General features: G+C 49.4%; 1 protein-coding gene across 1 annotated transcript in view; it reads left to right on the forward strand.

Annotated features, from left to right (window-relative positions):
• Nucleotides 1-25,593, forward strand: part of C3 (complement C3) — a 37,114-nt gene that overhangs the window by 2,304 nt on the left and 9,217 nt on the right. The window contains exons 2-28 of the mRNA XM_022557245.3: nt 7-199; nt 1,027-1,189; nt 1,287-1,357; nt 3,349-3,443; nt 3,547-3,629; nt 3,735-3,825; nt 3,943-4,045; nt 4,181-4,307; nt 4,459-4,574; nt 4,675-4,821; nt 5,487-5,696; nt 5,809-6,015; nt 7,283-7,441; nt 7,803-7,932; nt 8,210-8,281; nt 8,463-8,660; nt 10,549-10,660; nt 10,926-11,011; nt 17,033-17,175; nt 17,268-17,480; nt 18,870-18,936; nt 19,033-19,119; nt 19,840-20,043; nt 20,544-20,619; nt 20,891-21,050; nt 22,059-22,157; nt 24,729-24,885. Of these exons, the coding sequence (XP_022412953.1) occupies nt 7-199; nt 1,027-1,189; nt 1,287-1,357; nt 3,349-3,443; nt 3,547-3,629; nt 3,735-3,825; nt 3,943-4,045; nt 4,181-4,307; nt 4,459-4,574; nt 4,675-4,821; nt 5,487-5,696; nt 5,809-6,015; nt 7,283-7,441; nt 7,803-7,932; nt 8,210-8,281; nt 8,463-8,660; nt 10,549-10,660; nt 10,926-11,011; nt 17,033-17,175; nt 17,268-17,480; nt 18,870-18,936; nt 19,033-19,119; nt 19,840-20,043; nt 20,544-20,619; nt 20,891-21,050; nt 22,059-22,157; nt 24,729-24,885 (3,569 nt within the window). The remainder of the gene's footprint in view (nt 1-6; nt 200-1,026; nt 1,190-1,286; nt 1,358-3,348; nt 3,444-3,546; nt 3,630-3,734; nt 3,826-3,942; nt 4,046-4,180; nt 4,308-4,458; nt 4,575-4,674; nt 4,822-5,486; nt 5,697-5,808; nt 6,016-7,282; nt 7,442-7,802; nt 7,933-8,209; nt 8,282-8,462; nt 8,661-10,548; nt 10,661-10,925; nt 11,012-17,032; nt 17,176-17,267; nt 17,481-18,869; nt 18,937-19,032; nt 19,120-19,839; nt 20,044-20,543; nt 20,620-20,890; nt 21,051-22,058; nt 22,158-24,728; nt 24,886-25,593) is intronic.

Raw genomic sequence — 25,593 nt, forward strand, 5'->3', positions numbered from 1 at the left:
TGGCAGGTATTCCATGATCATCCCCAACATCCTGCGTCTGGAGAGCGAGGAGACGGTGGTGCTGGAGGCCCACGAAGGGGAAGGGAATATACCAGTCGCCGTCACTGTCCACGACTTCCCGTCCAAGAGACAAGTGCTGTCCAGCGAAAACACCGAGCTGAACAGTGCCAATGGCTACCTGGGCACCGTCACCATAAAGGTGGGCACGAAAGGGAGCCCAGCCCCGCTGACACCCCACCCCCTCTTTGAGTGCTCCCGCTGCTGAGCCCCTCCTCCCTCTCTGAGCCCCACCCACTCTATCTGAGCCCGGCCCCTTCTGTCTGAGTCTCCTCCCCATTCTGAGCCCCTCCCCTCTCTGAATCTCCGCCCCTTTTGAGTCCCTCCCTTTGCTGAGCCCCTCCCGCTGCTTCTTCCAGTGCTTTCTCTGAGGTGCCTCCACCTTTTTTTTTTTAACTTTTTATTTTATATTGGAGTATAGTTGATTAACAATGCTGTGATAATTTCAGGTGTACAGCAAAGTGATTCAGTTATACATATACATGTATATATTCTTTTTCAAGTTCTTTTCCCATTTAGGTTGTTACATAATATTGACCAGAGTTCCCTGTGCTATACATAGCCCCCTTATCTCTCTCAACTCCACCCCCTTCCTAGCAGGACCATCTCTGAGCCCCCCCACCCATTTCTGAGCCCCTCCCCTCCAAGCCCCTCCCCCTCTAAGCCCTCTCTCCTTTCACAACCCCTCCCCTCTCTGAGTCTCCTCCTCTTTCGGAGTCCCCTTCCCGTTCTGAGCTCTCCCTCTTCTGAGCCCACTGTCTGATTCCCCCTTCCCGTCCTTCCCTCTGACTCCCACCCCCTCTCTTGCCCTTGCCCTCTCTCCAAGTACCCTTTTTTTCCCCAAACCTTGGCAAACAAGGGAGACCAGGAGTGATGGGCAGGCTCTGTTGTGAAGAGGGGCAGGTGTGGATCCAGCCAAAGACAAGGGGCCCTAGAGCAGACGCCTAATAATCCCCTGTTCATGCCCAGATCCCGGCCAGCAAGGAGTTAAAATCAGACAAGGGGCACAAATTCGTGACTGTCCAGGCGGCCTTCGGGAACGTCCTGGTGGAGAAGGTGGTGCTGATAAGCCTTCAGAGTGGGTACCTCTTCATCCAGACGGACAAGACCATCTACACCCCAGGCTCCACGGGTAAGGGTCTGGGGGTGGCTGGAGAGGGCCGGGGGCAGGGCTGGGGGGAGGGGCAGGGCCTCACCCAGCTCTCCCTTTCTCTCCCGCCTCGTCTCAGTCCTGTATCGGATCTTTACCGTTGACCACAAGCTGCTGCCCGTGGGCCAGACAGTTATCGTCAGCATTGAGGTACCAGCCAACCGGGGCCCCAGACCTACCCGGGGCAGAGACTCGGGGAGAGACAAAGAGATAGAGACAGAGAAAGAAGACACCGGCAAAGGCCCAGCAGCAGAGACCTAAAGGCAAAGAAATATGTAGAGGCACACAGATGGGGAGAGGGGGCGGGGGCCCAGGGAGACTACGTAGAGAGATGCTTGCGCCCGTGGATTATGGGTCCCGATAAACCCCTGGTCACTGTTTGACTCTGGGCAGGTCACTTCACCTTTCCAAGTCTCCTTTTCCTCATCTGAAGATTGGGATAATGACAGACGCTAATTCTATGTAGTCTGTTCCGGCTAGTGCAGCCAGAGGGCGCTTGTGAGCACCCCTCCTCTGCCCGCAGCGCTCCAGGGCTCCCACCTCCCTCGAGGTAAAAGCCCAAGTCCTCCCCGCTGCCCACTAGGCCTGGCCCTACCTACCCCGTCCCCTCCCTGCCCTCACCTCCTCCCTGTCTCCCCCTCGCTCACTCTGCTCCAGCCACGCCGGCCTCCTCACTGTTCCTCCAACAGCCCAGGCACAGTCTGCCCCAGGACCTTTGCACAGGCTATTCCCCCTACCCAAAAAACCCTCTTCCTCCAAATTTCCACACAGCTTGCTCCATCACCTCCTTCAAGTCTTTGCTCAAATATCACCAGTGTCCCAGTTTTACAGTGGGAACTCTCTGAGCGCCCCATAAAATTGCAACACCCAGGGCTTCCCTGGTGGCGCAGTGGTTATGAGTCCGCCTGCCGATGCAGGGGACACGGGTTCGTGTCCCGGTCTGGGAAGATCCCACATGCCGCGGAGCGGCTAGGCCCGTGAGCCACGGCCGGAACCTGTGCTCCGCAACGGGAGAGGCCACAACAGTGAGAGGCCCGCGTACCGCAAAAAAAAAAAAAAAAAATTGCAACACCCCCTCTCTCACCCCCCCCAACCCCCCCCCCCCACACACACAAGCACTCCACTCTCATTTTCCCTTCCTCCACTCTTATTTTCCTTCCGGGCCATCTCCCTTTAGCATCTTCTAAATTGGATTTATTCATTTGTTAATTGCACCTTCTCCCAACATCCTTTGAACTTAAATTCCAAACGGAAAGGAATTATCTGTTGACGCCACGCTTGCCAGGTAGTAGGGTAAATAAAAACTTACTGGAAGAAGGGAGAGAGGGAAGGAGAGGGGAGAAAGAAGGAGGGAGCGATGGGCAAGGAAAAACAAGTGTAGGAGGAACAGAGAGAGAAGGAAGGGAAGGAATGGAGTATGTGCTCCTCACGGGGTCTTCGTGAGTATGTACTGAGATCACACAAACCTAACAGGGACCAGGTTCTGAAAGCTGTGAGCTGGCTTTAGGGATTGTGGGATATGCGGGGAACAGAGAACACAACACACACCTCCTCTAAAGGCACAGAGCTGCCCGGCTCCCATGAAATGTCACCTTGTGCCAACAGGAGCACGTTATCCACAGTTACCCCAATTTCCAAGAGAAGCCAGAATACCAGATTCCTATGTGATGTCTCCTGTTGTTTAACTGTTGGCAACAAATGAAATCATATGTGTATTAGGTCAAGCCATGAGACATTGCTATGCTTTAGGTCAAAAAAGGCAAATGTGGGCAATTATGTGTGATTTATACAAATCAAATGCTTAGTGCAGGGTCCTGCACAAAAGTAGGCGATAAATGCTAGTTTTTATTAGTCTTCAGAGAGACACTGATCACCATACCAAACCAGTGACATAGGAGCTATAATTATCTCCGTTTTCTAGATGTGCACACTGAGCACAGAGAGGTTAAGTAACTTGCCCACGTCACACAGCTTGTAAGTGGCACAGTGGGGATTTGAACCCAGGCTGACTGGCTCAGGTGCATGTTCTTAACCACTGCCCCTGTAGACACGACACAGTGTCCAGACACAGAGAGGGAGGGGAGAGCCAAAGGGCTAAGCCTGGTCTCTGAAGAGCCATTTCTCTCCCTGTCTCCCCACAGACCCCCGATGGCATTCCCATCAAGCGGGACTCCCTGTCTTCTCACAACCAGTTTGGCATCTTGGCCTTGTCTTGGAACATCCCAGAGCTGGTCAAGTATGTCACGCTCTCCAGGAGGGGGTTCAGGGCTCCCCTACCCCAGAAGAGGGAGTGGGGGGCTGCTAGGTCTGGTCAGATCACTAGCCTGCTTTCGCCACAGCATGGGGCAGTGGAAGATCAAAGCCCACTACGAAGATTCTCCGCAGCAGGTCTTCTCTGCTGAGTTTGAGGTGAAGGAATACGGTAAGGGGAGCAGGGAGCCGCAGGTGGGAGCGTGGGGAAGGAGGGGGGAGCACATAATTCTGGGCCCAGTGCTGGCTTACTGCCCACCACGACCTGTTCCCCCAGTGCTGCCCAGTTTTGAGGTCCAAGTGGAGCCTGAAGAGAAATTCTACTACATCGATGACCCAGATGGCCTGAAAGTCAACATCATTGCCAGGTGAGGGACAGGGGAGGGACCAGCTAGGGGGAGGGGCTCAGCCACAGCCAACAGAAGTTTGGAGGAAGACTCATCTTTTTAAGGAGGGGAGAATCTGAGACTCTCCCCACCTCACAGGTTCTTGTACGGGGAGAATGTGGATGGAACAGCTTTCGTCATCTTTGGAGTCCAGGATGATGACCGGAGGATTTCATTGGCCCACTCCCTCACCCATATTCCGGTACCTAACAGAGGCCCCCTCTAAGTCTCTTCCACTCTGAGCATCCTTCTTGTCCCCATCAGCGCCCCTCCCGCACCTGAGCCCCCCTCCCCACCCCAACCCCCGCCTCCGCTGAGCCTTCACTGTCTCCCCCAGATCAATGACGGTACTGGGGTGGCCAAACTGCAACGACAGGTCTTGCTGAACGGGGTACAGCCCTCCCAAGCCGATGCCCTAGTGGGCAAGTCCTTATATGTGTCTGTCACCGTCATCCTGCACTCAGGTGAGGCCAGGCTGAGGGCAGGGGCCCAGCACCACTGCACGGTCCAGTCTGAGATGGGAGGCCCAGTATGAAGGCAGAGTCCAATCTGAGGGGGGAGGCCTGGTCCTGAGGAGTGGCCCAGGAGCCCACCCTCACGATTGGCCCCCCTCAGGCAGCGACATGGTGGAGGCAGAGCGTACCGGGATCCCCATCGTGACCTCCCCCTACCAGATCCACTTCACCAAGACCCCCAAGTTCTTCAAACCCGCCATGCCCTTCGACCTCATGGTGAGACTCAGGGCGGGGCTGCAAACCCCCTTCACTGCTCCTGAGCTTGACCATGCCTCTAGGTCTGCCTGAACCCCCTCCACCTGGCCTGCACCCACAGGTGTTCGTGACGAACCCCGACGGCTCCCCTGCCCGCCACATCCCAGTGGTGACCCAGGGCACCAATGTGCAGTCCTTGACCCAGGAGGACGGTGTGGCCAAGCTGAGCATCAACACACTCAACAACCGGCAGCCCCTGACCATCACCGTGAGTCCAGGCCAGCCTCGCGACCCCACATCAGGAGACAGGGGGCTTGATTTTGTAGAGCAGGGTCCTGACATTTGCACAAAGGGATCCTGTCCTGGGCATACGGGGGGGGGGGTCCTTTCATTTGCATAAAGGGATGTGCCATCCACAGAGAGATGTTTTCATTTACATAGAAGGGCTCTTTTTTTTACTTTATTTTATTGAAGCATAGTTGATTTACGATGTTGTGTTAATTTCTGCTGCACGGCAAAGTGACTCAGTTATATATATATATGACTGAATATATATATATATATGTATATACCTTCTTTTTCATATTCTTTTCCACTATGGTCTATCACAGGATACTGTATATAGTTCCCTGTGCTATACAGTAGGACCTTGGTGTTTATCCATCCTATATATATATGGTAGTTTGCATGCATAGAAGGGTTCTCGTCTGCACAGCAGGGTCCTACCTTCTGCCTAGACGTCTTATAAGGACCCTTGCAATGGCATTGCGCCCACCTGGATAATCCCATCTCTTCCCCATTTCCTCAAGATCCTTAACCTAATCTCATCTGCAAAGTCTCTCTTGCCACATAAAATCCCATATTCCCTGGTCCCAGGGATATGGGTGTGGACATCTCTGGGGGGCCAGCATGCATCCATCTTTCCTTGCCCAGGTACGCACACGGCAGGAGAATATCCCAGAGGCACGACAGGCCACTAGGACCATGCAGGCCCTACCCTACAACACCCAGGGCAACTCCAACAATTACCTGCACCTCTCTGTGCCCCGAGTGGAGCTCAAGCCTGGGGAGACTCTCAATGTCAACTTCCACCTGCGCACGGACCCCAGCCACCAAGCCAAGATCCGCTACTACACTTACTTGGTCTGTGGCTTCCTAGAACACCCAGCACCCCCGGGAGCCCTCCACCATCCCGGCTGCCCCCGCCATCCTCCCTCTTACCTTTCCGATACTTATACCGACCTGTTCTCCCCAGGTCATGAACAAGGGGAAGCTGTTGAAGGTGGGGCGGCAGGTGCGAGAGCCCGGCCAGGACCTGGTGGTGTTGCCCATGACCATCACACCGGACTTCATCCCTTCCTTCCGCCTGGTGGCCTATTACACGCTGATCACCAGCAACAACCAGAGGGAGGTGGTGGCCGACTCCGTGTGGGTGGATGTCAAGGACTCATGTGTGGGCACGGTAAGCTTTGTGGCATCTCTCTGTGCCCATCTGGGGACTCTCCGCCTGGCTGTCACTCTCCCCATCTTGGGCCCTCTGGCTCTGTCTCTCTCCAACTCCTTTTTAAAATTTTTAAGTTTATTTTATTTATTTATTTATTTTGGCTGTGTTGGGTCTTCGTTGCTGCACTCGGGCTTTTCTCTAGTTGCGAGCGGGGGCTACTCTTCGTTGCGGTGCACGGGCTTCTCATTGTGGTGGCTTCTCTTGTTGCAGAGCATGGGCTTTAGGCGCGTGGGCTTCAGTAGTTGTGGCACATGGGCTTAGTTGCTCCGCGGCATGTGGGATCTTCCCGGACCAGGGCTCGAACCAGTGCCCCCTGCATTGGCAAGCGGATTCTCAACCACTGCGCCACCAGGGAAGACCTCTCTCCGACCTTCTGAATCTGTTCCTCTCCCCCATTTGCAGGGTTCCTGCCTCTCTCTTCTTCTTTTCTTCCCTTTACGTTTCAGTCTCAGTATCTTTTTTTCTTCCAGTTTTATTGAGATGTAATTGACATACAGCACTAACTTTAAGGTGTAGAGCATAATGACTTGACTTACGTACATCATGAAATGATCACAGTAAGTTGAGTGAACATCCATCATCTCATAGAGGTACAGAATTAAAGAAATAGAAAAAATAATCTTTTCCCTTGTGGTGAGAACTCAGGGTTTCCTCTAATGACTTTCATATATAACGTACAGCAGCGTTAATTATATATATTTGCATCTTGTACCTTACACCTCTGGTACTTATTCATCTTACAACTGGAAGTTGTAATTCAATTCCCCCTCCCCTTACCTCTGGTAACCACAAATCTGATCTCTTTTTCTGAGTCTGTTTGTTTGTCATGAAGTACAATTGACCTACATCACTATGTTAGTTCCTGGTCTACAACATAGTGATTCGATATTTCTCTACGTTTCAAAGTGTTCACCACGATGAGTCTAGTGAGTGACCGTGTGTCACCATACAGAGATACTACGTGGTTATTGACTTTCATCCCCAAGACTCATTTATTTTGTAACTGGAAGCTTGTACTCAGTATCTCTCTTGCTCCTGGCTTTCTCTCTTTTCTTGACTTTCTGCCTGATGCCGGTTCTGCCTGCCTCCCTTCCTCTCTCTCTCCTTTCAGTCCAGCCCAGGACCTCCTTTGTCTTTGGCTTCCAGAGACCAGGGCCTTGCAGGGCTGACTTCTCCCTCCCTCCCCTCCAAACGTCCCCCCACCCAACCCCACCCCTGACCATAGCTGGTGGTGAAAAATGGCGGGAAGGAAGAGAAGCACCATAGGCCTGGGCAACAGATAACCCTGAAGATCGAGGCTGACCAGGGGTCCCGAGTGGGGCTGGTGGCCGTGGACAAGGGCGTGTTTGTGCTGAATAAGAAGAACAAATTGACCCAGAGTAAGGTATGCCCCCGCGTCACTGAGGTTGGTTTAGAGACGGCGTTGGGTTGAGGTGGGAATGGTGCTGGGGGGAACAAATGGGTTTGAGTGTGGGTTAAGTGTAGAGGTCCGAATGGACGCAGATACGGGGATGGGTTGAAGTCAAATTGACGCTGAGAATGTGGATGGACAAGGGTCCAAGCTGGGGATGGTCCCGGGGATGGACACAGCTCCAGGTCTAACTCCAGATGGTCCACCATGGCCGGCCAGCCTGGGGACCAGGATGAGGATGGGTGGGGTGGGGTTGGATGGACGTGTTGGCCAATCGGTGGAGGCATGGCTGACCCGGTCTCGCCACACTCTCGGCCTCCACTCCCCATGGCAGATCTGGGACGTAGTGGAGAAGGCAGACATTGGCTGTACCCCAGGCAGTGGAAGTGACTATGCCGGCGTCTTCACGGATGCAGGGCTGGCCCTCAAGACCAGCAAAGGCTTACAGACCGCCCAGAGGACAGGTGAGGATGCAGCCAGCAGCAGGGCTAGGGAGGGGCAGGGCTTCCACCTCCCAGATACTGAGAACAGGTTAAGGGCAGCGCTTTGGGATGGGGGTGGGGGTATTGAAGTCCCGCCTCCACCACCATCTAGCGTATTACTTCTTTCGGAGCCTCAGTTTCTACATCTGTCAAATGGGATCAATAACACCCCGACCTCACGGGGGGCTACTGTGGGGAGGAAACCAAGGGCACACAGTAGATGCCTAATCCATCTGGTTCCCGGTCCACCTGCCCTTAGATCCTCAGTGTCCGAAACCAGCCCCCCGCCGACGCCGCTCGGTGCAGCTCATGGAAAAGAGGACGGATAAAGGTGGGAGCCCTCCGTCGGCGCTCGCCCACCGCTTCCCACCCGAGATCCAGCCCCTACGGGATCCCAGACGGAGAGGGAGGGGGAGGGCCTGGCCGTGGGGAAGTTCTCCCTGGGGTCTGTCCTGAGTGCCTCCTGCTTCGAGGCTGAGGGGGTGCGGGGCGGGGGATCTGTGCTCCCACAGCCGGTCAGTACAACAAGGAGCTGCGCAAGTGCTGTGAGGACGGCATGCGGGACAACCCCATGAAGTTCCCGTGCCAGCGCCGGGCCCAGTTCATCCTGCAAGGCGACGCATGCGTGAAGGCCTTTCTGGACTGCTGTGAATACATCGCCCAGCTGCGGCTGCAGCACAGCCGCGACGGGACACTGGAGCTGGCCAGGAGTGAGTCCGGTGGCAGGGAGGAGGCCCCTGTCCAAGGGAGGAGGAGGTGCCTGTCCAAGGGGGAGGTGCCTGTCCAAGGGGGGGAGGTGCCTATCCAAGGCGGGCAGGTGCCTATCCAAGGGGGGCAGGTGCCTATCCAAGGAGGGGAGGTGCCTGTCCAAGGGGGGGGAGGTGCCTATCCAAGGGGGATGGTGCCTATCCAAGGGGGATGGTGCCTGTCCAAGGGGGGAGGTGCTTATCCGAGGAGAGAGGAGGCGCCTGTCAGAGGAAGAAAGAAGCCTTCAGATGAGGAGCTAGGTGATTCAGGTCTGAGGGAAGAAGGACCAAGTCCAGTGGGGGACTAGGTCCTTCTTCCCTTGCCTGGAAGGCTCATCCTGAGGCAAAGGAACTTCCTGCCTGGGAGGGTCATCCTGGCCCTGGCCCTGTCACTCTGAAGTTTGACCTTAGCAGTGCCCAGGACATCCCTGGTCTGAGAGCAATTCTAGATGACAGGGCTGGTCACACTAGTTGCCAATGGGAAGACTAAGATGGGTTCTAGCCTTGCCTTCACCAAAGAAAACTAATTCATGTTGCCTTCCAAAGAGAGGTGCCTAACTTACGCCTAATCAATGTTCATTCATTCATTCATTCACTCAGTTCTGGATGTACACACTTGAAACTTTATATCTCAGGCCAGGTCAGTCTTAAGCAAAGCCAAGAGAAAATTCTCTTAGAAGCCTATTTCAAGCAAAACCAGAATGATCTCCACCACAAAGTGGCATTTACAGAACTAACAAGAGTCCCCACTGCCGTCTGCTGAGAGGCAGAGGACCCCGGTGTGAACTGATCCCTCCTTTTTTTAAACATCTTTTAATATGTCTTAACTAAGAGAAGGACTTTTCTGCCAGGATGTGCTTTGTCAAAACTGAATGTTTGCAGGCACCTCTCAATGGCCGCCATTGCCAAAGTGGTCAAGTAGGTCTAAATTCCTTTACCTGGAAAGCTAGCAACTCCTCCACCCCTCCCCTGCTCCAAAGACACAAAGATTCCCAACACACATGAACAAAGACTTCTACCTTCAGTCTCTTTGCAAATTGCAATAACTAGACATGGTGCTGTCTGCTCCAGTGACCCATGACTTTTCTTTCACAAAGAGGAAATTTGGACAAAACTTCTGATTTACTGGGGTATAATTTACACACATGGGTGTTTTGTTTTTTTTTTTTTCCAGCATTGTGTCATTTCTGTAGCCAGTTGGGGTGAGACAGAGGGTTGATTAAAAGTTAGTACCCCAAGGGCACTTTGATGGATTATTCCAGAGTATGGGTGGATTTGGGCATCTATGGAATTCCACCTTCTTTGTCGTTAGACAGACCCAGAACCAAATTAAAATCTGTTCATCGTTTTTTGAGGAAAGCCCAGCCAGGTTTGAACTCTATTCCAGCCCAGCTTCGTTTACGTGCAGACGGGGTCAAGCTGGCATTTAAAGGCCACCATCTCTTCAGCAATCTCCATCAAGTCTGGGGAATCTCTCAGCTCACCCCGTTGCTTTCAGGATGGACTTAACCATCAGACACAGCAGGCATGGTGTTTGGGGGCCAATGATGCTTTTAGAGGCTCATTCATGCAAATGTTTTCATTCCCTTGGAAATCAAAGACAGGAAAAAAAATCAATCCAGTTCAGCCTGGCTTATTTTCACCTTTCTACCAACAGAATTGTAAAATATGATTTTTAATTTTTTTTATGGAGAAAGGAGCCCCCAGAGGCAAATTTGCCTAGGGTCCCCGGAAGTGATCACGTGACCCTGGGTGTGTCGCTGCTAGGAATCCCTCCAGGGTATTATAGAGATAAATATCTAAAAGGGAACGGTGGGGAAAGTGGGTCTGTTTTAACTCCCACCCCCCGCAGGTGACCTGGATGATGAAATAATCCCGGAGGAGGACATCATTTCCCGAAGCCAGTTCCCAGAGAGCTGGCTGTGGACCATTGTTGAGGACCTTAAAGGCCCAGACAAAAATGGGTAAGGCTGGGATGCTCCCACTTCAACCCACCCCCAGGCCAGCCCCTATCATCACCCCAGACTGGACATTGAGTTTGCACGCACCTCAATGCCCCCTCTTTTCTGGAATCATTGTGGAATCACACAACCTAGACTAGAAGAGTTGGGGCTACCTACATGTGCCCACCCACCAGCCACTCCAACCCTGTCCCTTGGGGCCCCTCCCTACCAGCTCTCCCCCTCCACCATGCTAGGTATCTTCTAATGCCTCCCCTCCCCGATCCAGAATCTCCACGAAGCTCATGAACGTGTTTTTGAAAGACTCCATCACCACTTGGGAGATTCTGGCTGTGAGCTTGTCAGACAAGAAAGGTGAGAGAGGATGGTGGTCTGGTCCTCAGGAGGCCAGGACCCCAGACCGCCCTGGGCATTTTCTCATTCAATCCTGACAGATCCTTTGTTTCCTGGTGGCTGACACTTTCCTCTGGTTCCTGGAGAGGCATTAGAGTGTAGAATGTGAGTGACATTGTGCTTTTTGTAAATAGATTTTAGTTTTAGTGCAGTTTTAGTTCAGAGCAAAATTGAGAGGATGGTGCAGAGATTTCCCATATACCCCTTTCCCCACCACAGACACAGTCTCCCTCACCATCAACATCCCCCACCAGCATGGTGCATTTGTAACAATCGAAGGATGCATGGATACATCATTATCACTGCAAGTTCTTAGCTGAGGTCAGGGTTCACTCTTGGTTTTTTACGTTCTATGGGTTTGGACAAATGTATAATGACATGTATCCACCATCATAGTATCATACAGAATGATTTATAGCAACAAAAACTTTGCAGGGGTGATGTTGCCATGATACTGGGTAAAGCAATTAAGAAAAAATAGGGCTTCCCTGGTGGCTCAGTGGTTGAGAGTCCGCCTGCCGATGCAGGGAACGCGGGTTCGTGCCCCGGTCCGGGAAGATCCCACATGCCATCCGGAGCCTGTGCTCCGCAGCGGGAGAGGCTGCAACAGTGTGAGGCCCGCGTACCGCAAAAAAAACAACAACAAAAAAAAACAGGCCGACAAAGGAAAACTAAAAGAGGAAGCGGGATGAAATGAGTGATTGAAACATTGGTGGTTAGATTGTGAAACACGACAAAAAGAGGTGTATGTGTACACCCCGTGCCCTCCCGCCCCACCGCCACCAAGGACTGGGTGTGAGACCCTGACACACCCTAGCCAAATATGGATGACTTATAGCAGGTCTGAGAATGGGGCAAGGAGAGTGAGGCACTGACTTTGAATGCAAAATTAAGTGGGTGCCAAAAAACTCAGTCATCAAGATAAATCATATTTTCATGCAATAGTTTTTTTGGAAAAAAATCAAAATGAATGCAAAAAAAACATGTTGTACAAAATATCCAAATTTTAAATATAAACCAGCACCGTGCCGAGTCATAATGGAGTTTGAGGTAAAAGGAAAGATGTGTCCCATATGCATGTTTTATGTATATTTAATTTTTTCCAGAGCATTAAAGAGGTTGAAAAACTATTGAAAACACTGAAACATTTTAAAACTAGGTGTATTAAAACTCACAACATTAAGTGTATTTTATTTATAGCAAACTCAGAACTTAATATACTCTAGTATAAGTTTGTTTAGTTGTAATTTATCATAAATTATACTTTATTATCATTTTACTTTCCTGGCTTCAAGATTTTCAACATCTGCTTCTTTGTCTATCTTGCTTCTAATGGAAGGTATTGCAATTTTCTGCTAATTTCTCTTGAACAAGTGATGATGGCAGATGAAATCATATACACAGAGCACATAGTTTTCCTTCTGCCTGAGACTCCAAAACCACTCAGCACAGTTCTAGTTTGGGGCCCCCATCCCTGTTTCAAATCAGAGCATCTTCATATTTGCCTGTTGTACATTTCCATATATCGAGATTCTGTGTGAGGTTCCCTCTACCTAAAAAAAAGTTCCTGCAGCTTGAAAAAAAAAAAAAGTTGAAAACCACAGTTAGATCCTTGCCCCTCAAAGCCTATTCCCTGGGCCAGCTGCAATCTGGTAAAGTAGGTTTACCAGGGAGTTTGTTAGACATTCAGAATCTTAGTCACTCCTAACCTGCTCAGTCAGAATGTGCATTTTATTACTGGAAACATCTTCTGATCCCCAGGAGATTTGTATGGACATGAATGTTGGAAGAGTTCTTCCCTGCACCAGCATTTCTCAATCTCATCACTGATGTCATTCTGGGCTGGGTCATTCTTTGTGGCAGGGGTCTGTCCTGTGCAATATAAGATGTTGGGTATCTTCATGGCTTCTACCTGCTAGATTCCAGTAGCAACCCATCTCCCTAGTTGTGACATCCAAAATGTCCCCAGATATTACCAAATGTCCCCGGGGGGGGGGGCAGAATCCCTGTGGTTTTTAGATCTTGCCTGTGATGTCTTTTCAACATCATTAACTCTCTACATATTACCTCATTTAATGCTCACAACTACCCTATAAGGTTGGTACTATGATTCTCCTACAACTGAGAACACTGAAGCCAGGGAAAGAAGGTGACTTGCCCAGGATCACAAATGAATGAAACTTTCAGGAATCCAAACTTCAGAATAAAGACTGAAGCATGATAACCAATAGAACTTGAAATTTTTAGACTTGTGAGCTATTAGGAATTAAAGAGTCAGTAAGGTTAAAAGCAAGGAGCTTCCCAAGCCCAAGTGCCTGTGTCCAAATCGCAGGTCCTCCTCTGGGCAGCTGTGTGGCCTTCGTCAAGTTACCCAGCCTCTCTGTGCTCATCCGTAAAATGGGCACAATAGAAGTAGTACCTATTCAAAGTGTTGGGATTTTATAATAGTGATAATAGTACCTGACACATTGTAAATGTTCAATGAGTGTGAGCTATTATTTTTATTATTGGAGTCGAACATGCTTTAGGGATCAAAGGGTAAATTCCTTTCGGAGATGCATAGACGCTCCCTTAAATGACACAAAGCAGGCATCAGAAGTCATTTCTTTCTTTCTTTTTTTTTTTTAACTGAAGTATAGTTGATTTACAGTGTTGTGTTAGTTTCTGGCGTAGTCATGTCTTTTTTTAAAAAATATTTATTTAGGGCTTCCCTGGTGGCACAGTGGTTGGGAGTCCGCCTGCCGATGCAGGGGACACGGGTTCGTGCCCCAGTCTGGGAGGATCCCACATGCCGCAGAGCGGCTGGGCCTGTGGGCCATGGCCACTGAGCCTGGGCGTCCGGAGCCTGTGCTCCGCAAAGGGAGAGGCCACAACAGTGAGAGGCCCGCGTACTGCAAAAAAAAAAAAAATATATATATATATATTTATTTATTTATTTACTTTTTGGCTGCGTGGGGTCTTAGTTGCAGCGCGGGCTCTTCGTTTTGGCATGAGGGCTTCTCTCTAGTTGTGGTGTACTGGCTCCAGAGCACGTGGGCTCTCTAGTTGTGGCTTGCATGCTCAGTAGTTGTGGGTCACGGGCTTAGTTGCCCTGTGGCATGGAGGATCTTAGTTCCCAGACCAGGGATTGAACTCACGTCCCCTGCATTGGAAGGCGGATTCTTAACCACTGGACCACCAGCGAAGTCCCTCATTTCTTTTTAAGGAAGAGATTTTTAAAAAATGTATTAGGTTTTCAGAAACAATTGAGCAAAATATGTAGAGAGGTGCCATGTACCCCTCTCTCCCCCAGATTCCCCTATTGTTAACATCTTGCATTAGTGTGGTACGTTTGTTATAGTGGATGGGCCAATACTGATACATTATTACGAACTGAAGTCCATAGTTGACATTAGGATTCACTCTTGGTGTTGTACATTCTATGGGTTTGGACTTGACTTGTAGCCACTGTCACAGTATCACACAGAATAATTGTTTCACTGCCTTGAAGTGACAGGAATTGTGTATCAGAAGTCATTCCTTTTTTGGTTCTCTTTCCATTCTTCCTTCCATCTCATTCAAGGAGAAAAGCTAAGTCTAGTGCAAGGATGTCTTTACCTTGTCTCTACTTCTTGTTTAACTCCTTTTTTAAACGAAGAGAGAGTGGTCTAGCTTTCTGCAGGCAACACAAGCTAACTAGTATTTAACAAAATCATTTTGTTTTCCTTGAGGTAACCTGTGTATAGCACAAGAACCTGGGTTCTCATGCACCGTAGTAAATTAAATTTGAGTTTAAAAATGTAAATAGTAGGTAAGAAATGGTAAATTAAACCAGTGACTATAGCAGACCCCCCGAGGGTGATGAGTAAATGACTGTAGATTGGGAAATAAGGATTTTGTTCAAGCCTCTGATTATTATTTTTTCTGCCATTGAAGAATACGGAAAATTATCAGATCTTTTTTTTTTTTCTTTTTTGGCGGTGGTGCGTGGCTTATGGAATCTTAGTTCCCCAGCCAGGGATTGAACCCTGGTCCAGTCAGGGATTGGCCCTCAGCAGTGAGAGCAGGGAGTCCTAACCACTGGACCGCCAGGGAATTCCCTCCAATCTTAATAGATTTCTTGGTGTAACATTATTATTAATGTGATAATTTTTCACAAATTTCACTTGCATCAACACTTTGCTTACATTTAATCTGGTAACTGTTGTATCACAAGTAACCACTGTTTTTAAGCATCGTTTTGCTCAATGTTGTTAACAAAATTCAACTGAGTAAATTTGAAGATCTAATTAGGTTTGTTAAACAATTCATGAGCTGGGCAGCATCTTATCTGGCGAGGAGAGAGATACTCAGAGGAATTGTACAAAATGAAAGGTTTTTATAGAATGAAGGGTAGGGCAAACAAGTCATCAGCAAGAGAAAAATGTCCTCATTGGAGGAAAGTAACAGTTCAGGTAAGACAGTTTCTCATTGGCTGAGCTGCAGTGTTTTCATTGGCTGGGCTTGTTGCTGGGCGGGAAGAAAATCTTCCTTCCTCCTGCTGTAGTTAAGTTAATTGCACTTTCTGTTTGGGAGTGCAAACATCTCTTCCAGTTGGGGTCTGTAATTGAAGCTTCTTCCTGTTGGGATCTGTTGACATCTTCCTGTTTGGGATAACATCTTCCTGTTTGGGATAACTGAAGTCAGTGGTAGGGCATCAGAACTCCCTCTTCAGGCCTTCCCTTCTCCAATTTTAGTTGAGGTGTCCTTTCATTAATTTTTACAATGTAGATCAGCACTGTCCATTAGAAATATAAAGCAAGCTGCGTATGTCATTTAAAATTTTCTGGTAGCCCCACAAAAAAGGAGTAGATTAAATCAATTTTAATAATACACTTTATTTAATCCAAATATATCCAAAATATTATTATTTCAACATTTTGTAAAAATTTGCAAAACCACTACCACAGTAATCATGTTACAATAGCAAATCTATTAATATTTAAGAATAACCGATTAATATCTCAAATTTATTAATCAAGTTTGTTTTTTTTTTTTTTGTTTTTTTTTGTGGTACGTGGGCCTCTCACCGTTGTGGCCTCTCCTGCTGCGGAGCACAGGCTCTGGACGCTCAGGCTCAGCGGCCATGGCTCACGGGCCCAGCCGGTCCGCGGCATGTGGGATCTTCCCGGACCAGGGCACGAACCCGTGTCCCCTGCATCGGCAGGCGGACTCTCAACCACTGTGCCACCAGGGAAGCCCCATGTATTTTATTTTTGTTTGTACTAAGCCTTTGAAATCTGCCATGTATTTTATACTGACAGTGCATCTAAATTAGGATGTTAGCTTTTCATTGAAAATACTCTGATCTGTATTTTGGGATCCATAAAATTTACAGTTGAAAAGGTAGATTGGCCTATCCAAGTTGTTCTAAACATACTTAAACTAAAACCTTTAAAAGTTTTCCAATCACTGAATCAAGCATCCTTTTTAAAATTGAGATGTAATTGACATAACATGAAAGTCACCATTTGAAAGTGTACAATTCAGTGGTTTTTATTACATTCACAATGAGCATTGGTTTTTTTAAGTTTAAATCTAAGTTAATTAAAAGGAAATAAAAGTAGGAATCCAGTTCTCACTCTCAATCGAGCTAGCCACATTTCAAGTGCCCAGTGACCACTTGGGGCTACCATTTTGGAGATCATACATATAGACCCTTCATTTATGCTTGCCTTCTTCCCTCCTACACATCTATCTATGAGTAAAATCACAGAGGAAATGGGAACCATTAAATCATGGCAACTCCCAGCCACCACCACCATCTGTAAGTTATCGCCGTTAATGATGGTTCGTCTATGGGCTTCTGCAAAGACAGGCTGACCTTGGGACAGCTCCAGTGGTCAGAGGTAAGCACTGAGACATTGGTAGGGGCAAGAACTTGGACCTGAACTTGGATCCAGTCCACCTTGCCCACTCCCTGCCCCACCCCTGACACTTCGTGTTCTGTTTCCACCCGGGCAGGGATCTGTGTGGCTGACCCCTATGAGGTCACGGTGATGCAGGATTTCTTCATTGACCTGCGTCTACCCTACTCTGTTGTGCGCAATGAGCAGGTGGAGATCCGAGCTGTCCTCTACAACTACCGGGAGGCGGAGGAGCTCAAGGTGGGCTCCTGGTGCAATGGAAGCATGATGGGGGCTTGGAGAAGAGGGTCTGTGGTACATTCCCCTGACTTGATACTCTCTCTCCCCGGCAGGTGAGGGTGGAATTGCTCTACAATTCAGCCTTCTGTAGCCTGGCAACTGCCAAGAAGCGCCACCAGCAGACTGTAATCATCCCACCCAAGTCCTCGGTGCCCGTGCCTTATGTCATTGTGCCCCTGAAGGTCGGCCTCCATGAGGTGGAGGTCAAGGCTGCTGTCTACAACCGCTTCATCAGTGATGGTGTCAAGAAGACCCTGAAGGTCGTGGTGAGTCCTTGGGGTACCTGCTGCCGCTCGTCCTTCAGGAAAGGCTCCTGTTCTCCCTGTGCTGTCAACCCAGGTTAGAGACCCAGGCCAACCTTAGGAAATTCAGGAGTCCTGGAGGTTTGGAAGCAGGGCCGGGATTAGGGTGAGGCAAGTGAGGTATTCTCCTTGGGCACACAATTTTAGGGTGCACCCAAAAGCTCAAACAAAGATAAATAATATTTTTTTCATTAAAATATATTTTAATATCAAATATGACATTTTGTAACACCTTTCAGCATAGGAGTTTTCTTTTGACTTTAAAAATCTTGGTGGGAATTCCCTGGCAGTCCAGTGATTGGGACTCAGCGCTTTCACTGCTGTGGCCCCGGGTTCGATCCCTGGTTAGGGAACTAAGATCTCGTAAGCCGCACGGTGCAGCCAAATAAATAAATAAATAAATAAAATAAAAATGTTTATCTGTAGACACATGACAGCTCACATTGGGCCTTTGATTCTAATTAAGATAGCCCCTATTTTAATTGAGCACTTATGTGTCAGCCACTGTGTTAGTACTTATGTACATTCTTTCATTTATTTTTTCATTTTCTTTATTCTTATTTATTTATTTAAAATTTTTGTTTTACTTTTATATTATTTGTTTTATTTTTAGATTTTTATTTTATTTAGCCCATTGAGAGGCATTTGGTTTAGAAACAGACTCTGGAGCAGACTACCAGGTTCAAGCCCAAATTCTGTTCTGCTCACTGTGTGACCTTGGGCAAGTTACTTCACCTGTCTGTATCCCAGTTCCCCCATCTTTAAAATGGCATTGATAATAGCAGTACCCACTCCAGTGGGTTGTTGTGAAGATTACATGAATTAACCCCAGGAAAGCAATCTTCTAGGCACATAGGAAGATTTCTAAAGGTCTTGTTATTTCTTTATTAATTTATAATTTTATTGTTAATTTGCACAACAGTGGGTATGAGGTAGATGTTTTTGTTTTTGTTTTTTGTGGTACGCGGGCCTCTCACTGTTGTGGCCGCTCCCCTTGCGGAGCACAGGCTCCGGACGTGCAGGCTCAGCGGCCATGGCTCACGGGCCCAGCCGCTCCGCGGCATGTGGGATCTTCCTGGACCGGGTCACGAACCCGTGTCCCCTGCATTGGCAGGCGGACTCTCAACCACTGCGCCACCAGGGAAGCCCGAGGTAGATGTTTATATTACCTCCTTATAAGGAAGGAAGCTGAGGCACAGACAGGTTAAGTAACTGACTTCCAGCCATACAGCTAAGGTCAGGTGGAGGCCATAATGCCTTATGCTACAGTAATCCCAAGAACAGTGCCCTGCTGACTGTCTGTCTGTCTGCCCTTTTATTCACACGACTCCCCCTACCCCTAACCCTGTCCAGCCAGAAGGAATGAGAGTCAACAAAACTGTGGCTGTCCGCACACTGGATCCAGAACATCTGGGACAAAGTGAGTCAGCGAGGCAGAGGGGGTGAGGCCTGGGTGGTGATGCAGGGTGGGGTGGGAGGGGGCTGGTGCCATCTGTGTCTCCCATTCACCCGGCAGAGGGAGTGCAGCGAGAGGAAATCAAAGCTGCCGATCTCAGTGACCAAGTCCCAGACACGGAGTCAGAGACCAAGATCCTCCTGCAAGGTGAGATGCCCTTGGCCCCAACCCCAGGGGACCCAGAATGGTGTTGGGGGGCCATGACTCCTAAGCAGGGAGCCCAGTTCCATCTAATCCCAGGAGTATTTAACCACTGTGTTTCCCGCCTCCTCTTCAGCTAGAACCCCTCCTTAATCTGCTTTATAGAAGGCTCCAGGCAGTACTTAGTTCAGCAAATAGCTTTTGCTGATAAAGAAGCAGTAGAGTTCAAGAGAAGAAATTCTGGATTTCATTGCCTCGGATGGAGAACTGGGGCAAGAAGGGGCAAGACGGAGCTGGAAAGGCACCTTGCAACTTGAGAGCTGTAAGGTTTTGGGAGGAGACCCTTGGTTTCCTCATCTGTGATGGGGCGAATAATAGTATCGACATCTAAGGGTTGTTGGGAGGATTAAATGAGATACTGTATGGTGTTAGAACAGAGCCTAGCAAATAGCATTAAGCATGATAAAAGTATTCATGGTTGTTGTTCCTGGAATTATTTTACCACTGGTGTAACCAGAGGACCCAGGGACCGGAGTTCCCCTGTGAAGCAGAAGCCCACTCCCACTGCCCACAAATGCAGAGCCCCCTCTAGCCACTCAGCCGTGCATCACTTCCATCATTGACATGCTCCCAGCTGTCCCTGACCCCTTGGGCCCTGGCTGGTCAGAGCCTGGAAATGCTGGGGGCAGCCCCAGACTTGAGTGCCATCCTCACGCCCGGCTGCAGGGACCCCAGTGGCCCAGTTGACAGAGGACGCCATCAACGGGGAGCGGCTGAAGCACCTCATCCAAACCCCCTCGGGCTGTGGGGAGCAGAACATGATCAGCATGACGCCCACGGTCATCGCGGTGCACTACCTGGACAACACAGAACAGTGGGAGAAGTTCGGCCTGGAGAAGCGGCAGGAGTCCTTGGAGCTCATCAAGAGGGGTGCGCGCCCCACCCGCCCCTCTGAGCCCCCTCCGCCCCTGAGACGCCACCTCTCTGAGACCCGCTCCTATGAAACCCCTCCACCCCTGGACCCTGCCCCTCTGCGCCCCCTCCACTCCTGAGACCCCGCCCATCTCGAGGCCCCGCCCCTCCTCTGAGAGCACTCCCTCACCCCTCTCTGAGCCCCTCTCTGAGCTCCCTCCCCCGCTGAGGCCCTCTTGCCCCTGAGAACCCTCCTCTCTCTGAATCCCCTCTCCTCCGAGAACTCCTTCCCCTTCTTCTCTCTGATCCTCCCACCCTCTCTGAGTCCCTCTCCGCTTTAAGCTCCCCTCCCTCCTATACGCCCGCCCCCTGCCCAGAGCCCCACCTTTCCTCTCTGGACCCCTGTCCCGCCCCTCACAGAATCTTTATCCTCTTTCTAAGCCCCTCCCCTACCTGGCCTACCCACCCCAGCCACCCCCTCCACTCAGCCTCTAGTGACACTTCTCTCCTCCCTGCAGGGTACACCCAGCAGCTGGCCTACAGACAACCCAACTCGGCTTACGCCGCCTTCCTGAGCCGGCCACCCAGCACCTGGTGAGTCTCCATGATCAGCTGGCCCATCCTCAGCCTTGCACCTCCCTGAGCAGGGCCTGGATCCCGGCCTGGGGTGGTCTAGGCGGGTCGCCACCCAGAGTCAAGGTACCAGCCCGCTGTGTAACCTGCAGGCAACGCTGGGCCCTGAGATTTGGGAAGGGAACCTGGGCCAACCAGGCTAGGCCCTGCCTCTCTCTGCTCATTGGTTGTCTGGGATGCCAGTCTCCGGATCCCAGAGACAATTGGCTCATGCTCTGTACCCACCCACCAGGCTGACAGCCTTCGTGGTCAAGGTCTTCGCACTGGCCTCCAACCTCATCGCCATCGACTCCCAGGTCCTCTGTGGGGCCGTCAAATGGCTGATCCTAGAGAAGCAGAAGCCTGATGGAGTCTTCCAGGAGGATGGGCCCGTGATACACCAAGAAATGATTGTAAGAGGCAGAGATTCGGAGCAGGCTGGGAGAGGAGGGCACCTGAGCATCACAGGATGGACGGGAGGAAGATTCCGTCATCCACCCACTGCCCAATTCACTGTGTGTGGGAATAGGGAAATGAGGGAACTGAAAGCGTCATTCCTCCCTTGCAAAAACCAGAGACCTGCAGGATCTGGTGCAAAACGAAATTCCCCCGGCTCCCCATTGCTCTTAAACACAGAACTCAGAGCTGTGGTCCTAAAAGTGTGCTCCCCAGGCCAGCAGCATCAGTAGTATCTGCAAACTTGTTAGAAATGCAAAATGTCAGAAATTCTCAGGCTGGACTCCAGAGGCACTGAACCAGAAAATTTAGGGGCAACGCCTAGGAATCTAAGTTTTAACACCCTCCCCCCCCCACCCCCACCAGGTGTGCTTAAGTTGGAGAATTGATGCCTTAGCCTGACCTTTCAGGCTTCCAGCCTCATAGCCTTACCTCCTTCTTTCCACACTCCACCTGTACTGCTGGGAGCCTTGCTCTATACAGACACAGGGCCTTTGCACATGCTGTTCCTGCTGCCTGGCATGCTAACACCTGCCCTCTTTGAGAGTTTACTCCTACTCACTGTTCAGATTGTGGTTCCAGCTATCATCCCTCAGGGACGATTTTCCGTGACTGAGTCACACTCCCACTGTCCTTTCTCAATGCCACATCCACTTCTCCTGTGCAGCACTCATCAGTTTGTAATTATATATTTGTTGATGAGCTGGTTGGTTCCTATCTGTCTCCCCTACCAGATGGGGAGTTGCATGAGGGCTGGGGCCGTAGCCTGGTTTTCATCCAACATCTCAACCACACCATCAGCAACATTTGCAGAATGAATGAATGAATACCAAAGAGCTTGACCCTCCTGGGGAGAAACTGGGAAGAGACCCAGCGCTGCCTTGACCGGCTGATCCTACAGGGGGGTTGGTTGGCGTGTGGGAACACACTGGTGACCCTATCCTTGTTTCCTGCTTCTCCTCTAGGGTGGCTTCAAGAATCCCGAGGAGAAAGACGTGTCCCTCACGGCGTTTGTTCTCATCGCGCTGCAGGAGGCTAAAGACATTTGCGAGGGACAGGTCAACGTAAGTGTCCCCCGCTCTCTCCCTTCTTCCTCTCCCCCACGCAGGACACATCCACCTGGGAAGGTGAGGTGTTGCTTTCGGGCCATTTCCAGTCCTCCCAGTGCGGTAACAACCACCACAGCAGCCATAAGAGTATCTAACTAAGATAACTCATCTAAGAGTGTGACAAGTTTAAGTCCTGTAATCCTTGTAACAGCCCAAGAGGTAGGCTACTCTTATTATCCCCAGTTTACGGAAGAGAAAACTGAGGCACAGAGAAATCAAAGATCGGGTCCTTTCTGCCTGCTTTACCATCGTCAGAGAGTTGTAGCCAATTGCAACAAAAGCCCCTTCAGCTTGCTTTCCACAACACTCCTACATCTGTATCCTTGCTGCTTCCCTAAAGAAAACTCAGGACACAGAGCTAAAAGGGGAGTGGGGGCGGAATCCTCAAGATTATTACCTTAGTCTGAGGGATCTTTCAGGAGATTTTTAAAGGGGTCCATGACCCCAAAAGGAAAAGCATTAAAAATGTTGGCTCATTGCTATCCCCTTTTCCTCTAGTTTTGGTTCTGAAGCAGAGAAGCTTAGAAAGGCTCCTGAGAATCTGTAATCACTCAATCTGCTTTGCCCTGGGGTTTTGAGAGTGGGTTGTTTGAATTTTAGTTGCCCTAGTGGGGAACCTCAGGACCTCCCCTTCAGCCAGCTGCTTCTCCCTCCTCAGAACCCCAGAAAAGAGGTGGAGGGGAGGGGGCTGTTACCTTTTATGCCCAAGAGGGACCCAGGCCTTCCTGGTTCCAACCTTGAGGATTTGAGAGAAATTATAGCAGAAAAGAGCACTAGAACTGTGGGGTCAGACAGAACTGACCTCAAATCCTGACTCTCAGGCACTTCCCCTTGCTGGGCCTCAGTGTGTGCATCTGTAAAATGGGTGTAATAATCTTTGCTTTTTTTAAGGACTCTCTGAGTTGTCCTAGATGTCACACATGTGACCTAGATTGTACAAAAATAGATGGGAATTTTATTTTAGGGATCTAAGAATTTATCGAATTCAAAGATGAAAGTAGGGACTTCCTTGGTAGTCCAGTGGTTAAGGTCCGATCCCTGGTTGGGGAACTAAGATCCCACATGCCTGCGAAGTCAAAAAAAAAAAAAAATGAAAATAGCCTCAGGGACTCTGCCAGGATGCTTTGTTCTTCATGTTCTCACATGTCTTTCATTCCCTTCTTGCCCAATAATTCAACTTTTCCCTGCCATCCAGCCTGACTGGCAGAACATGGCTGTCTTCCTTGGCGAAATAGTCAGACCAAGGCTAGAGCTCAGATTCCCAGTGAAGGATTCTGATTGGCTCAGCTTGGGTCAGGGATTCACCCCTGGACCAATCAGCTGAGGCCAGGAAGTAGGTCTTAGTGGGCAAATATGGCTGCTTCCACTGTGGCCATGTGAATGAAAGGGAGGAGGTATTCTTACAACAGTCAAGGACAGATGTAGGAGGGATAGCTGGGCAGGCAAAAGGATTGTTTCTTCTACAACACAGCATGAAGTATGGCATAGGCTGTGGAACCAGACTGCTGGCGTTTAAATCAACAGGATGCTGCCCAGCTTGTGGAAGCCAGTTGTTAAATTTCCAGGACTTTGCAAGCTGGTTGTTAAAGACAATCATTGTTAAAAATTAAATTATATAAACTTACAGTTAAACTGCAAACATTAAACACTAAAAACACAGGTAATAAACACTTAAAATGTATCACTTCCTAAATATTTTGCTACCTTTTATCATATTCTCTTGAGGTTACTTTTGTCTATTGTATCTGTATGGTGGAAATATTATATGATGTTGTGTTACTGCCCATCTTTTCCCAAATCTACATTCAGTGATGCCACATTGCTAGGTTGAAATCAGCCATGATAGTATTGACACCATGGAAATCAGCAAACACTTCAAATCATGTCTTCCCCCAATCCCCATCTTTCTGGGTCACAGTATTTTTATCTGCACAGCAGGATAATGATGAAAATAATACCTGTCTCATAGGATTTTATGAGATTAAACGAGCGGATATATGACTGGGACATAGTAAGAGCTAGCTGTGATGATGATAATGATTGGATAAGAGGTGTTCCCTTGGTGTGCTGAATCTGCCTCATACTAGCTCACGAGTGCCTTTTGGGGGCATCTCTTCCCCACTGCATGTTCAGGGACATCACATTAGTAGCTTGAAATTGACCATCGTGGAAGTTTTTACACCACAGTAATTGGCAATCTATAAACTAGCAACCCCTCCACCCACCCCACCCCTCCAATCCCGTGCCTCCACTGGAGAGCTGGTTGTTAACAATGTTGTTTAAACATTTACTAGCACAACACAGGGTATATAGACTCCCCCGCCCCCCCCACCCCAGCACAGAGTAGGTACTCAGCGACAAAGCAGCTCACATTGGGAAACCCTCGAAAATAGACAGATGCAAGGCAGATAGGTCCCAAGGACAGAAACCACCTGGTGCCCAAGAAGTGATGCTTATGTGATCCTTACCAGTTCTCTGTGGCAGCAACGCCCACCTGACCAGAGTACCCAATCCTCTTTCTCACAGAGCCTGGGGCGCAGCATCACTAAGGCAGGAGACTTCCTTGAAGACCACTACATAGAGTTGCAAAGGCCATATACTGTGGCCATTGCTGGCTACGCCCTGGCTCTGTTGGGCAAGCTGGATGATGACCTCGTCAACAAATTTCTGAACACAGCCACAGGTGAGGGGCAGCCTGGAGGGGTAAAGAGGGATGCATGGCTGGGGTGTGAGGGTGGCCCTCTCGAGCTGGGATGCATGGCTTTAAGCTGCACTGGGATGGACAGCTCCAAGCTGAGCTGGGATGGATGACTCTATGGTGTGAAAAGTCCTCAATGTAAGCCACACAAGAAGGTTCATTGCACAATTCATTCAACAATGTTGAATGTTGTGTGTTGAGCACTTGCTATGACACGGCAGTGAGGTGTCATTAAGAACATGGGCTCTGACATCAGACAGATATAGATTGAAATCCCACTCTGCCACTTTCTCACTGTCTGACCTTGCTTAGCCTCTCTGGACCTTAGTTTCCTCATCTTACAATGATACCTATGTCATAGGGTGGTTGTAAAGATTAAATGAATAATGCAAGTAGAAAAGGGTCTAGCATACTGTAAGAGCTCTATCACTGATAGCATCATTGCCTTTAATATTGTTAATAATATCATTATCTCAAGGGTAATTAAGATCCGATAAGATAATGCCATAGGGAATTCAGCACAGTGATGACACTGTATCATGTTTGCACTCACTGATGATAAGGTATCTCAAGTAACATAATGTAACATATACTAAAGTGGCTTAACACAACAAAAGTTTGTTGTTGGTGAACAGCTCTCCTCCATACAGTGATGCAGGGATCCAGGCCTCTATCTTTTCCAGGCTCTGCCAC

This window comes from Delphinapterus leucas, unplaced genomic scaffold (genome assembly GCF_059928025.1).
Source record: "Delphinapterus leucas isolate spDelLeu-1000000601 "Yukka" unplaced genomic scaffold, BTC_Dleu_Yukka2 spDelLeu_asBTCV2_sq25, whole genome shotgun sequence".
NCBI classification, from domain to species: domain Eukaryota; kingdom Metazoa; phylum Chordata; class Mammalia; order Artiodactyla; family Monodontidae; genus Delphinapterus; species Delphinapterus leucas.